Source organism: Monopterus albus, unplaced genomic scaffold, assembly GCF_001952655.1.
Source record: "Monopterus albus unplaced genomic scaffold, M_albus_1.0 scaffold59.1, whole genome shotgun sequence".
NCBI classification, from domain to species: domain Eukaryota; kingdom Metazoa; phylum Chordata; class Actinopteri; order Synbranchiformes; family Synbranchidae; genus Monopterus; species Monopterus albus.
The window spans coordinates 2369354-2383013 of record NW_018127939.1 but is presented as its reverse complement, the minus strand read 5'-3'; the positions used below and the strand labels follow the sequence as shown (position 1 = coordinate 2383013).

Genomic DNA, 13660 nt, shown 5'->3' with positions numbered 1-13660 from the left:
TTAAGTCCTAACGCGTTTAGTCAACATGTTATTCTGTCAATCCTTTTCTTTTAGGCTTGTGCTCTATCGTATTCATCTGAAGATTTAGTAACAAATCCACTGCACTCTAAAGGAATGCCTGACTTGCGCAAGATAAATTCGTAATTGTTTGCTTGTTTAGATGTAGATGGAGAGAGACGGATGATGGATGGTTGAATTGGAGAATTGCTGTATGGATGGATGAGTGTATATGTTCATGTGTGCGTGCGTATGTTCAGTGGGGATTTGAGGAACGGGCTGATTATTGTTCTGTGTTTACAGGAGTGATTGTGACAGCCAGGCGGTTTGACAGGGAGCGGCAGAGAGAGTATTCAGTTACAGTAACAGCCACTGATTGGGCGGAGGAGCCACTCATCGGCATCTGTCAGCTCACTGTCCAAATACTGGACCAGAATGATAATAGTCCCAAGTTTGAGAATTTGCGCTATGAGTGTAAGTGCTGTCTAAAACTTTTACAAGCATGTGTCTAAATGAAATATAATTAGTATAACTGCAGCAGCAGCATGACCAGAACTCTTAAAAACTGCTGAAGTAAATGGGGTAAAAATGGAGTCGGAGGGGATTATATGCTATTTTTTTGTGCTAACATATGTCACATTTAACAATTCTAAGACCCAGATGAGGACCAGATGCTAGATGGTTGTGATGAAGACAGGGTTTTAATGGAATTAACACAGAGAATACTGGCTGCTCAGATGAGTAAAAAACTGAAAAACATGCTGTCTACTATGCAGGCATTCATTCGGCTGGCTAGCCGGCTTGTTAGCCACAGAAAGTATTTCCTGTAGATGTCTATGTCTACTGCTGTTCCAGCGGCGAGACTGTGTTTTTCTCAGCAGTGGCACCTTTCGTTTAGGAAAAGACTGCAGCGAATCAAACACCAGTATAAATGGTTCTGGCTCTGTGTTGATGTCACATCTGGCACACGCTATGGCCAGTGTATCAAGCATAACCACACCATTTGATACTAGGTGGTTGAAGGAAGGCAGGTGAGTGTGGGAGGAGTGGGGCAGAGCAGGCAGGAGGAACAAGGAACAGGGAAACATGGGATGGAGACAGAACAAAGACAAAGACAATTTAGTTAGTTGATATTTAACAAGTAAGTTAACTGAGGGTATGTTTTGAATATAAATACATTAACAATGTCTCAAGATTTGGTTTTATATATTTATTTTTTAAACAATGTACCATTCATTTCCCTGCTTATTGGATTTCATCTCTGAGTGAAAATTGGAAATAGACAATAAAAACACTAGTAGTTGCAATATAATAAACATTCATAAGATCATCATCCTTAACCTTTATCAGTCTTTGCTTTAAGGTCTCTGCCTCAGAAAGTTGCACTCTTTGACCTGCAAACTAAGCACATATATTATTTCTATCCCCTGTAGACTTCCTGAGAGAAGACACTTTGGTCGGTACCAGTTTCCTGCGTGTAGCAGCTCACGATGACGACTTTGGCACTAATGCAGCTATCACCTACTCCATGGCCCTGGAGCAGCCTGAGTACCTGCACGTCAACCCTTTGACTGGATGGGTTTACGTTAACCAACCTATATCACAGGTCAGTCCGTCGTTATTATCAGGCTGTCTGTCAGCCAGCGCAGGCACACACACACACACACACACACACACAGTCTGTATCACGTGGCAGCCTGTGGGTCTGTGTCAACAAAGTTAATGAATGAACCACATCAAAATGCCTCTGTGTGCTACTCCCAATCTGGGATATGTGTATTTCCAGACGTGCAGCATGTGGAAAGACCACAGAGAAAGAAGATGGATTAAAACTGATTCGGGCTGAACTAATTTAGCAGCTTGTGATCTCTGTTGGAATATTTGATATACTAGATTCAAGACATTTTAATTTCAGTTTATCATCTGAGAATGACAGCATGCGGCAGCTTAAGCCGAGTTGTATTATGAGGCTATTAACCGAAACAATTTGGAGATTGTGCCCCAACAGCTTCTTAAAAACTGAAACATTAAGCCATATGCTTGCCAAAATGATAGAAAGATAATTTTTCTCAAGATACATTCAAAAAGTTCTTTTTAATGTCCTTGTAATGATGAATTGTTTTAATTAAATGAACAATTGTTTTCAACATGAAAACTAGCTCTAAAGATTAGCAAGCCACCCTTCACCAGTTGGTTTGTCAACTAACTGATGTACTTTAATTGATTTCCTGTGTCAGTGATGTAACACAATTTTTACATTTGTCATAGGTGTGTTGTAGACTCATTTTCTGTAGCCTATAAGTGGTTTCATCCTGTTTTCCTCTTATTCAAATGTAGAAGTTGCTCTTTGGCTATAAACTTGCTAAAGCACTAAAGAGCTGTTTATTATTTAGCATATGTTTTAGCGCACTGGTGTTAGAAGTCTCTGGCAGTTTTGCTGCTGACTTCATGAAAAATTGAAAGTGCTCAGCCCAAAACCTCGTCAGACAAAGTTGTTGCATATTCCAGAGTGGTTTCAGAAGCTATTTGAGTCATCCCACTGTCTTTGTGCTGTAACTAAGATTATAAAAGCATTTCATTAAATGTTAAATGTCTGGGCCGGTCTGTGGCATTGATCTGTTTTGATCCTCTCATCACAGTTACTGATTACACTTAACAAGTATTAAGAGCAAATTTTCACATCACACTTAACAGTAAAGTTTGCAGCCGACTTATTTCAGTGGAACATGAAGGAGACAGGCCACTGAACAACAGCAGATATTCCTGTGCCCTAGAGTTGAACTCATGTAGTGTCAAGACTCTGTACAGTGCAGCTCTGCAGAGGATTAGGTTGCTTTGACCATATCCAGAATATTTTATGGATATTTTCTGGTTCAGATCTGACACTATTACTGCAAATCTAATTTTAAACCTTGGATGGATGTTGCCACAAAGTCAGGCAGTCATTCATTTATTGTAAAAGCAGCAGCTGCTGGGCCCACACTGAACATCACAGAATACATTTTTGTTCTCTGCTTTCAAGCTTTGGACAGTAGTTGTCCTTGTTCACAAATACTAATTGGATTGTCCCAGGAATAGAAAATGTAATTTTTTTAGTTAAGCGACTTTTCTTTTTATCTGGCTTCTGTCGCACAATAACAGCGTAGTGAGACCATGATTTGCATTGATAGAATAATGCAGCTGATGGGTGAAATGTTACATGTTAACAATTGAATTCTTATTTGAACAATTTTTCACTAACAACGTGCCTTAACTATGATTTACATTATCTTTTACTGTAAGTGGTTAGAATTAAAGAAAACTGATGTGGGCAAGAAAAGAGCATTTAGAGGGTGTTTTTCTCCTCACTTTGGTATGTGAGTAATGTTGATGTTACACATTGTCTAGTTTAGATAAACTTTAATACTCTAATGACCTCTTAAAGGAAAGTTTGAGTTTTCCTTGCAGTGTCCACTTTGATTAAATACAGTTTTCTTATCAAATGTATTTCATTATTTTTTCCTTGCAGTTCAACTATAGCACAACAACAAAAGTAGAGGAGCTTTTGTGCAAACTGAGTTATAGCTTAATCAGTTTTTGTAAGACTTATGCTGCTCCATCTGTTGTTCTTGGACTAATTAAATGATTTCTTTAATGGAGTTCATAGAGCAAGTTTAGGTGCAGGCAGGAAAATAAGGTCTACTGATGATGAGCTTATCACTCTGATCACTCCCAGCTACACACCTATTCCACAGATCTATAGTTAAAACACCCAGCTTCATACACTTAGATGTTATTGCTGCTATTTGTTGTCACTGGCCAGTTTCCAATGGTCCGCTGCCGCATTGCGAGCCAAAGACACGTTACTTAAACTATATCAAAATGACTGAGGTTGAGTAAAGAACCAGAAGGAGGCTACAGACCATACTTCTGTTTGAGGGCCATTTTCTGCTTAGTGTTTTCAGTAATCTAAAAAGTGCAATGAGTGGTTGGTTTAGGATGCCAAGATGAATTTATAGAACAATTTAGAGGTTCTTTTGTGCCTACAGCTGTGAAACTTCTAAATGATATTTGATATTTAATATGCAGTGTTCTGTTACTTAATGATTTATGTTGTAATCTGTATGGATTGAAGGGTGCAACTTGAGTAATCCCTGAAGTGTCTTTGGAATAGGCATTGTCTCGCTTTTATGCCTATTTTTTTGGCATTGTGGTCTTGTTACTGTGTATTGGTGTAGCAAATATGCATGCAGCAGAGAGACGATTACAGTGGAATTGCTTGGTGTTAATTAACAGACTTACTCCCCTCCACCTCAGGGTGGTGGGGACAACACTACTTGTGATTTATGCAAAAAGAATGCTCTTAGAAGTAATAAATCATTTCATCAGCACCAGAGACTTCTCAAGTTTATGCTTCCAAAATGTGAAACTGCATTATTTTCACCTTGCATTCACTTACGTAACTCTGAGTAAGCTCTGAGTAACTGGCTGCAGACTAAAAGGTCATTTGTTATCTCAGCCCAACACAGAACTCCACTCAAAGGGACAACCCCTAGAGAACTCCCGAGGAGCCATTTTACAGCTCATCTCAGATATGCCAGAGGACAGACTCAATGATTCCAAAAACTATGTGAACTAAGTGCTTAAATCGTGTACAACTTGTGTAATAATGACCGCTGATGAATTTCATGATGTTCAGTCCAACTTTGATCACTCAGATACTGCTATTAGCTGAGATATTTTAAAAAACACTAGACTTTTAACCACAGTTTTTATGCTTACTCTTGTTAGATTTTGTTTTTATAAGACTGTAAACTAAAATGTTTTAGCCAGGAAATATTGATTATTCAGTGAATGTTAGGAAAGTGATCTTACATGATTACAAATTTTAGACATGCCAGATGTTGCGTGTAATAATGTCTCCTTGTTATCACTATATATATGATTGTTAACACTATTATTCTTATATTTCTAACTAATGAAAGGGGCATGGTAAAATGGGTAGATACAGATAAACACGGAGTCATTAATTTTATATTTAAAATGCTCATTTTCCCTCGTCTCTAACAGAGAACTGTCTTTATTCTACCTGGCTCTATGGTTAAAGGCTGGTGTGTCTAGGATAGATCCTAATTTATTCAACATCATTTTTCCTAAACTTCAGTTGAATCCATTCATTATAAATAATAGAAGCTTTCTGGTTTCCTCCATCACCATTCCCATTCAGCCTACAGTTAGACCTTGGTCACTATATCATGTCTTTACATTTTGTCTCCATCATTCATTCAGTTATTTATTAGTGTAGTAATGTAGTTGTGTATTAGTTGATACAATTTATAAAACCCAAGACCATGTTGTTGGTCTATTTTGTTGAGAGAGTAGAGGTCAGTGTTCTAGAGAATTCATTCCTTCATTGATTCAGAGGTTGATTTCTTAAACTGGTTCATTTAACTGATGTGTTAATGAAGTGTAATTATTACACTCCAAAGATTGGCACTTCAGCTGATATTTTTTGGTAATTAATCACTCATAATAATTACTCTACATTTCAGTTAGTTCACCCAAATGAACTTGATGTCCCCTTTCGTGAGGTAAAAATATTAAACTCGTATTCAAAAGTGCTACAATGGTGATGATTCTATCTATCTATCTATCTATCTATCTATCTGACCTTTTTGAAAATGAAAATCCATCACATCCTTGGCCTTTCTGCATGAAAAATTGGTTAAATGGTAAAAAAAAACAATCAATCATTTAAGTGACTAATCATTTACAGTAATTGAGGAATCATTTCAATGCCATGATGATTTGTTTATTGACTGAACTGTTACCGTTGCCCACAGAGGACCTATATCACACGGGACATCATAGCAACTGATGGGGGAAAGCGAAACACGTCTGTGGAGCTGGCAGTCACCATCACCAACGTGAAGAACCAGCCTCCACAGTGGGAAAAAGAGAGCTACAATGTTGTCATCCCCGAGAACACGGCCAGGGACACACCCATAGTGGTATGTGTGCATGCTACTTTGAATGCAGGAACATTTTTAATATTAGGACGCTTGTTGTTACACCTGCTTCTCTATCTCTTGCCATTTTGAGTCGCTGTAATTGAATCAACTAAATATTTGTTTGCTTACTCCCCTGGATTAGTGTGCAGTCTGAGTGTTATTCAGACACTGTGTTCTCTCTGTGCTCAAATACACCTTTAAAAATCTGTAAACGTGTTTTAGTTTGAGGCTGTATGAGAAAGCTGATACTGGATCACATGTGCTAAGCAGGTTTCATGACTCCAGGCTAATTAAACCCATTCAAATTGTCTCCTTTGATGTGAAAATTATATAGTTGTCAATCTAAAGAACAGATTGTTTTCCCAAGGAGATTCACTTTAAGATATGAGATTATTTCAGGGCTCAGACGACATAACAGACATAACCTGATCTTCCTTCAAACTACAAACCACAAATACTGTGTGAACTAGTTTTAATATATAGTAAATAACATACATTTTATTTATATGAGTACCTTATTTTTATTGGTTATTTTCCTAATTCACATTCATTTTTCTGGTTTGCACATCCTTTCTCTTTTCTTGTTCTTCCACGCTTGTTTACTCATTGCTTTTCAGAAGAACATTGTACATGCACATTGAGAACCACTGTACCAGAGTCAAATTCTTTTTGCGCTTAACACACCTGGTCAGTAAAGTTGATTCTGATTCTGAATATAGCCTCTCACATGTAAACTAATATTACATCCTTTTAGAGAAATAGTTCAACCTTTTGGCAAATACCCTTATTTGCTTTTTTGCCAAGATTTGGAGGAGACTGATACCACTCTGATGTTTAAACATTAATTACTGAGCTGTAGCCATCAGCCGGTCTCCTTAGCTCAGCATGATGACTGAAAGCATGGAGAAACAGCTAGTGTGGCTCTGTCCAATTTTAAAAATATGCCTTCCAGCTGTTCTAGAGCTCACTAAGTAATATGTTGTTCTAATATTTCCCCATCTCCAGTCTTTATGCTAAGCTAACCCAACCGCCTCGCAGCTCCACTGTAGCTTGTTATCTACTGTAACTCTCTGCAAAAAAGCAAATAAGACCATTTTCCAAAATGTAAAACTATTCCTTTGACCCCAGAATTATAACCTTTTTTAGTTGGATAGCAACTCAAGCATAGTCCACAATTCTAATTCATTACACATTTTGTCAAATTCATCTAAATTTTCCTCACTTTCTTCTTGCTGTCCATCCAGTGTGTGCGCCCAGAATGGCTTGTGTACTTGTATACAGTCTTGGCTCTGTAAATGTGGAAAAAGGATCTGGGACGGGCCAAGCAATTACAGCCAATCGGCACAAGAAGCACTCTTGGTCACGCACAGCAGAGGGGAAGTGAAAGGGCTGGTACACCTGGTCCTCTAGAGTTCAGAAATTTACATTATCACTGCAGCCAAGAGAGAGAGGTGGCTGAAAAATACCAATTCTTTTGCTTCCAGTTACAGCCTACATGACTAAGCCTCCAAGTGAAGGTCAGAAGAACAAAAAATGAAAAAGGAGGACTTGTGGAGCTGTACCATGGTGGTAGTGAATTGTAAATAACATTAGTAAAAATATCCTGCCAAGTTGTTAGCATAAGGTTTAGTTGCTGAAATGAAATTATTCAAATAATGACTAGCCTACTGTTAAATTAGCTTCATTACTGCACAAAAATATAAAATAAATTGCTTCACTTTAGTCAGTCCAACTTACCTTACCAATGAGGAGCCAGTGCACTGACCTCTGATATCTACTTTGGTATCTGCTCTTGCCCATTGATTTGTTATGAGACCAGGATACTGCTCCACCACTCAGCTGCTCAGCCAATATTTCCCAGTGGTCACCTATGGAAAATGTCCCTATGGCCCAAAAAGCATTTTCTCCATAGACCACAATGATAAAAGTAAAACTGTTGACAGGACACCTCCAACTGCAACCCAGGTCAATTCTCACTCTTCATATTATGAATGTTTAATCCATGGAGGTTTTTTTATTTTATTTTTTTCTCAGAACCCTAAACCATAAGTAACACAATTACTGTGCATTTCGTTAGTTTGAGCCGTACACAACTGCAATATGGGTTTTATGGGCTATAGCATGAATTACTTCTTAGCTGGCCACACTGACCCTTTTTCATAACCATCAAATTACTGGGCAACCATTGGAGTCTCTATAAGTGGAAGACAGATTCTTTTGTTAAATTTGGACAGAACCAGGATAGTTCTTTCCCCCTGCTTCCAGTCTTTATGCTAATTTAATTATCTCCTGGCTCCAGCTCTGCGCTTAACTGACAGTGGTATTGATCTTCTCACCACTGTCTTGACAAGAAGGTGAATAAGCATTGCTCAGTGTGGTTTTCTGCTTTTTTTGCATCAGCCTTCTCTAAGTTTAACATGACCTGACATTCAGATCTTTCATGATCTGACTTATCCTCTTCAGACAATCAAGGCGACCTCTCAGCTGGGAGACCCGAGGGTGACCTACAACCTGGAGGATGGGCTGGTCCCAGAAACCAACATGCCAGTTCGTTTCTACCTCTCCCCCAACCGTGAAGATGGTTCTGCATCCATTCTGGTGTCTGAGCCGCTGGACTACGAGACTACACCGTTTTTTTCTCTCCGGGTCCGAGCACAAAATGTGGCTGCAGTTCCCCTTGCAGCTTTCACTACAGTTTATGTCAATATTACAGGTGTGGTCTGCACTCTTCTCTTTAACTATCTATGCTCTTTAAAGGGAAACTGAAAGTGGCATATTTTTGTTCCATTAGTAGGTTTTATTAATATTCCTCAAGCGTATGTTCAAATTTAGTCCAGTCAAATCACGTTCTTTGTCATATGTGGAGTGGCTACACAGTGAAACTCTTAGCTCATCCTTTCTCCAGATGCTGCAGGCACACTTAAAAATAGATAGTACTGTAACTAGTAGAAAATTACAGTATTAAACTTTATGGTATTTTTAAATACCATATAATTAAGTGTAGTGTGTGATGATTGACTGTTGGATAATAAATTGTCAAAATGTCATATGCTGTTAGTATCAACTGTTAAAAGAGTACATATAGGTCTCATACTATAGTTATATACTGTATATATACTGTGACAAATGAAAAGAAAATCAACATGAAGTGTCTCAGTAAGGTGTTGGGCCACCATGTGCCACCAGAACAGCTTCAGTGTTCCTTGTCATTGACTCTACAAGTCTCTGAACTCTACTGGAGGGACGAACACTATTCATCCAATAGATATTCCCTCATGTGGTGTTTTGGTGGTGGAGACAATGTCTAACACATTGCTCCAACATCTCCAATCATCAGCGGGGTTGAGACCTGGTGACTGTAAAGGCCAACAGGAACAGCTGAAAGTAGAAGTAGTAGTAGTAGTAGTAGTAGTAGTAGTAGTATCAATTTGCTTTTAAAACTTTTTCCTCTCCTAAGATGTCAATGACAACGTGCCATTTTTCACCTCATCAATCTATGAGGCCTCAGTAACAGAAGGAGCCCAGATAGGAACTATGGTTCTCCAAGTTTCTGCCCATGACAAAGACCTGGGTCTCAACGGAGAGGTATGTGATTATCTCCTTATGTTCATGTTGTGCAAGTACAAAAAATGAAGAGATCTAACAGGAATCCATTCAACCACATCTACAGACTGGATTTTCCTTAGTAAACTGTCGAAGTTATGCTACAAGCCTGCTGTAACATCACACCGCAATCCCTGTAGTACGAAAGCTTTCATTCAGAGTTGTCAAAGTGTTGTAGAGGTAGTGTTGGGGAAGGTGCCACTGCAGCCGTGACTCACTCAGTGTGGTGTGATAGAGCATATTGATCTGGATTTTTAATGAGAAGACAGACTCTGGAAGTATGATACAGACTTCCTAACATTTTCAGCTAGTTTTTCCTTTCAGCTATTTCTGCAGATTATTGCTTGAAAGAATATAATAGCTTCATTTTAAAATTTCCTGTGCTCCACAGATCACCTACTCTCTGCTGAGTGACAGCAGTGGCGACCACCATCTGTTCCGTATTGACCCAGAACTTGGCATCATCTACACAGAAGCTGTGTTTGATCGTGAGGCTCGCAGCTCCTATTTGTTGGAAATTCAGTCAGAAGATGGCCAGGAGTCAGCACGACCTGGCAAGAACAAGCAGCCTAACTCAGGTTAGAGATGATCAGGAATTTAATAAAGATGTTAATCTTTCTTTTTGAAACACAAAACTCCTCATGAGATTATGTGTTGCTTTCATTTCATTACCACTATTAGGACCCCAGGTTGGGCACATTACTGTTCAATTATGTGATGTCACATTTAGAGTTTTCCTATCAGTCTTAGTCATACAAATGTTTCTGTTTCATTATCACTCTCTAAGAAAATGTATAAATTCGATGTCCAACAAGACAATGCTGAAAACTCAGGTATGAGGAGTGAACTCCTCTGTGTGTTGTTTTAAACAGACTGCATTGACATTACCTTGCATTTGTTTACATCTGAAAAGTGGATCTAAATTTGATTTATTCTACTGCCATGACCAGGCAGTCTCTTCCACATGAAAATAGCTGAGATATCTTGGCACATATTGTATCTTTGTTACAACCTCTTTTTTTCTCTGCCAGATTTATACAGCATTAATTTTCATTGTTCAGTATTTAAGCAGTATAGCCCGTGTTTGTTTACCATGTTCCCTTTGTGACATTTTGACAGTCGTAAAAGCCCAGTCTGTCTCTAGAGTGACATAATGTGATGTTTGTATTCAGAAGTGAGTCTTGTTTGTGAAGCAACTATTAGGGGTAAAGGGTGATATTTTGGAGCAACAAACCCTCCTCTCCAGGGTTGCCAGGGCTGCTTAGCATTTGCAATGAGCCTTAGCTGTGTACTGTGTTACACAGCATATCTCCTGCATCCAGTGGGGCTCATCTCTTCTGCAAACATTACTGTTACCTGTCTCTCTGTGTCACCACTGGGATGCACCAAGAGAGGGGAGGGAAATGTAAAACAAGTCGAGAAAATAGGGCCACCTTCCACCACTGTCATCTCATGCTGCTGCAGCTCCACATGAACATGTCATCTGTGTGTTCAGTGAGCAGATAATTTACTCTTTCTAACTAAAGAAATAAACAGTGTAATGAGGAGGTCACGGATAAGACACAAACACTTGTCATCTTATAAATATTTAACCTTCCCAGTAGAGAGGTTCTTTATCTAGTCTCTGCAAAAAAGCAGCTTGTTGAAGAGGTTTAGCCCCATTACTGTTATTCTTTCTGTAGAGAGCTGTTACCCCTGTTAGACCAATAAACTCTTGATAAATTGAATAATTTTTGTAATTTACCACACATCATTTTGAATAATATTTGGTCTGATTTCCATGTCAGTGAGTCACTACTCGTCGGGTTAAGTGCCTCTTCCCCACTAAAGAGTGACAATGAATTGTTGAATCAATAAACAGATGGAAGGAGGATACACACATGCAGTGTTTGGCTAAACGTGCATGTCGGTGTTTATGTGCTGTATTGCTGAATCTTCTGCTATTCTGTCATCCTTGCAGACACGGCGTACGTGAGGGTTTTCATCAGCGACGTCAATGACAACAAGCCAGTCTTTGCTCAGAGACTATATGAAGTCGGTGTAGACGAGAATGCCGACGTGGGCCTGGCTGTTGTCACTGTTAGTGCTAATGACGAAGATGAAGGTACGGTTGATGAGACAGCAGACTGAAGAGGCCCCAAGGAGGTTTTACTAATGCTACTTCCTAGAAATAAAGGTTATAGAAGCCAGTCAACCAGAACCAATACAAGGTTTTTGTGAATTTTTTAAAGAGGTGTCCAGATTGTACTTTCCAGGTTGTATCTTTCACCAGATTCCCTTTCCTGAATTATTTTGGCAGTAACCCATTCTTCCAGCAGTGAGTAGAAGGCACCTTACTACAAGATGGCCTCCATTTGGAGCAGTATGCCTAAAGTGACCCTGTGGGCAGTTTTTCCTGATCTAGTCTGAGCTCTGCTGCTGAAATCATGTGGTGTGCCAGATTTAGCAGTAGTCATTTGAGTGCTTAGTAATGCACGGTAGCACATATGTTCCAAAAAGAGTGACACGCTCCCACACAGTAGGTGGGTGGGATTTAAGCAATAAAGCAGTTGCTTATGCTCCGTTCGGCAATGGCCTAAGATGCCTTTATCGGGCATGTTTAGGTCCGTTAATCAAGTATTTGCGGCGAGCGGGGGTGCAGCTTAGGCTGGGTTGCAGCACTAATGATGAATAGTGGAATAACACAACCCCCCCCATCATTAAAGTTACAATACTGTTGCACTGAGAAGCTACACTCAATCTGTCTTATTTTAAAACGCCACCCTGAGCTGGACTGCTGTAAGGCTGCCAGATCTCTGTGGGAGGCAGGGAGCACTTTGTCAGCTAGGGTTGTGTTATTAGTACAGATTAGTGTATTTACATGGGATTTTGGCTACTTTAACCCAACAGAATGATTGAAACTGAAGACTGTACATTCCAGGAGATTATTTTATCTATTTCAGTGTTAAACCATTAAATTGGATGGTCTCCATGGTGACACAGTTGATAAGTTCAGATATTGACTTCCTCTCTACTAAACTACATCTCCCATCCTCTCCAAGGCCTCAAAATCATTCCCCTGAGAGCACTATCAAGAGTGCATTATGCTGTTTTCACTCTCATGCTCCCTTTTACTTTTTTCTCCAGTCTTTTTTTTAATTAGTATCTGATTAAAGCCGAAGAGACGAGGTACAAAGTTTCAATTTAATTAAGTAATCAAAACAAGAAAGGGGCACATGAAAACCTACTAATGACCTGGTCTTGGAGGAAATGAGGTGGTCTCCCCTTCTGTTTATGCCCTTCTGTTGGTGCCAGAATTATAGCACTGCTGCTAAAATTAAGAAAACAGATGACGCTGAACGATTCATCATGCAGAGGCTGAAGGACTAAAGTCTGTAAATGTAACTTTTTCTCAAAATGCTGCTACACTTATGCGTCACCTTAGATTTCCCTAGCCTTATTATGCAACTGATATATGCAAAATCAGGACTGCAATATCACATTCCCAGTCATGCATTTTATTATTCTTGCTGCAGGGGCCAATGCCAAGCTACGCTATCAAATAACATCTGGCAACAAAGGTGGAGTGTTTGACATCGAACCAGAGGTGGGGACGATCTTTATTGCTCAGCCACTGGACTATGAGAAGCAGAAGAGATATAAGCTGCTGGTCCTCGCCTCCGACGGAAAGTGGGAGGACTACGCCGCCGTGGTGGTTACTGTAGTTAATAAGAATGACGAGGCACCTGTGTTCTCCATGAATGAATACTATGGGTCTGTCACAGAGGAGCTTGATGGGTCACCCGTGTTTGTACTCCAGGTGAGAGGTTTAGATGATTACTACTGCAAGGCTGTACAACACAGATTTTTTCAGAAATTGCTATAATTATCAAAAGCTGTTAGAAAGCTTTTTTTTTAAATCAATACCCTCTCAAAATTTGTTCTAAGTGTACCTGTATGTGGCAGCAAAGAACTGCTTATAGCTCCATAATGTATGTATTTTAGTGCCTTTTATTTTTATATCCTTCTGTAGTTTGAAAAGTTAGAAGTCGGAGCAACTCTAGCGATGGAGTTTGTGTGAAGAATCTCAG

The 13660-nt window shown here is 39.3% G+C and overlaps 1 protein-coding gene across 1 annotated transcript in view; it reads left to right on the top strand.

The window, feature by feature from the left end:
• The window catches only part of LOC109961830 (neural-cadherin-like), an 84576-nt gene that overhangs the window by 40641 nt on the left and 30275 nt on the right, over positions 1–13660 (top strand). The window contains exons 10-17 of the mRNA XM_020602982.1: positions 301–471; positions 1431–1603; positions 5820–5987; positions 8451–8700; positions 9445–9572; positions 9982–10168; positions 11551–11694; positions 13106–13389. Coding sequence (XP_020458638.1) covers positions 301–471; positions 1431–1603; positions 5820–5987; positions 8451–8700; positions 9445–9572; positions 9982–10168; positions 11551–11694; positions 13106–13389 — 1505 coding nt within the window. The remainder of the gene's footprint in view (positions 1–300; positions 472–1430; positions 1604–5819; positions 5988–8450; positions 8701–9444; positions 9573–9981; positions 10169–11550; positions 11695–13105; positions 13390–13660) is intronic.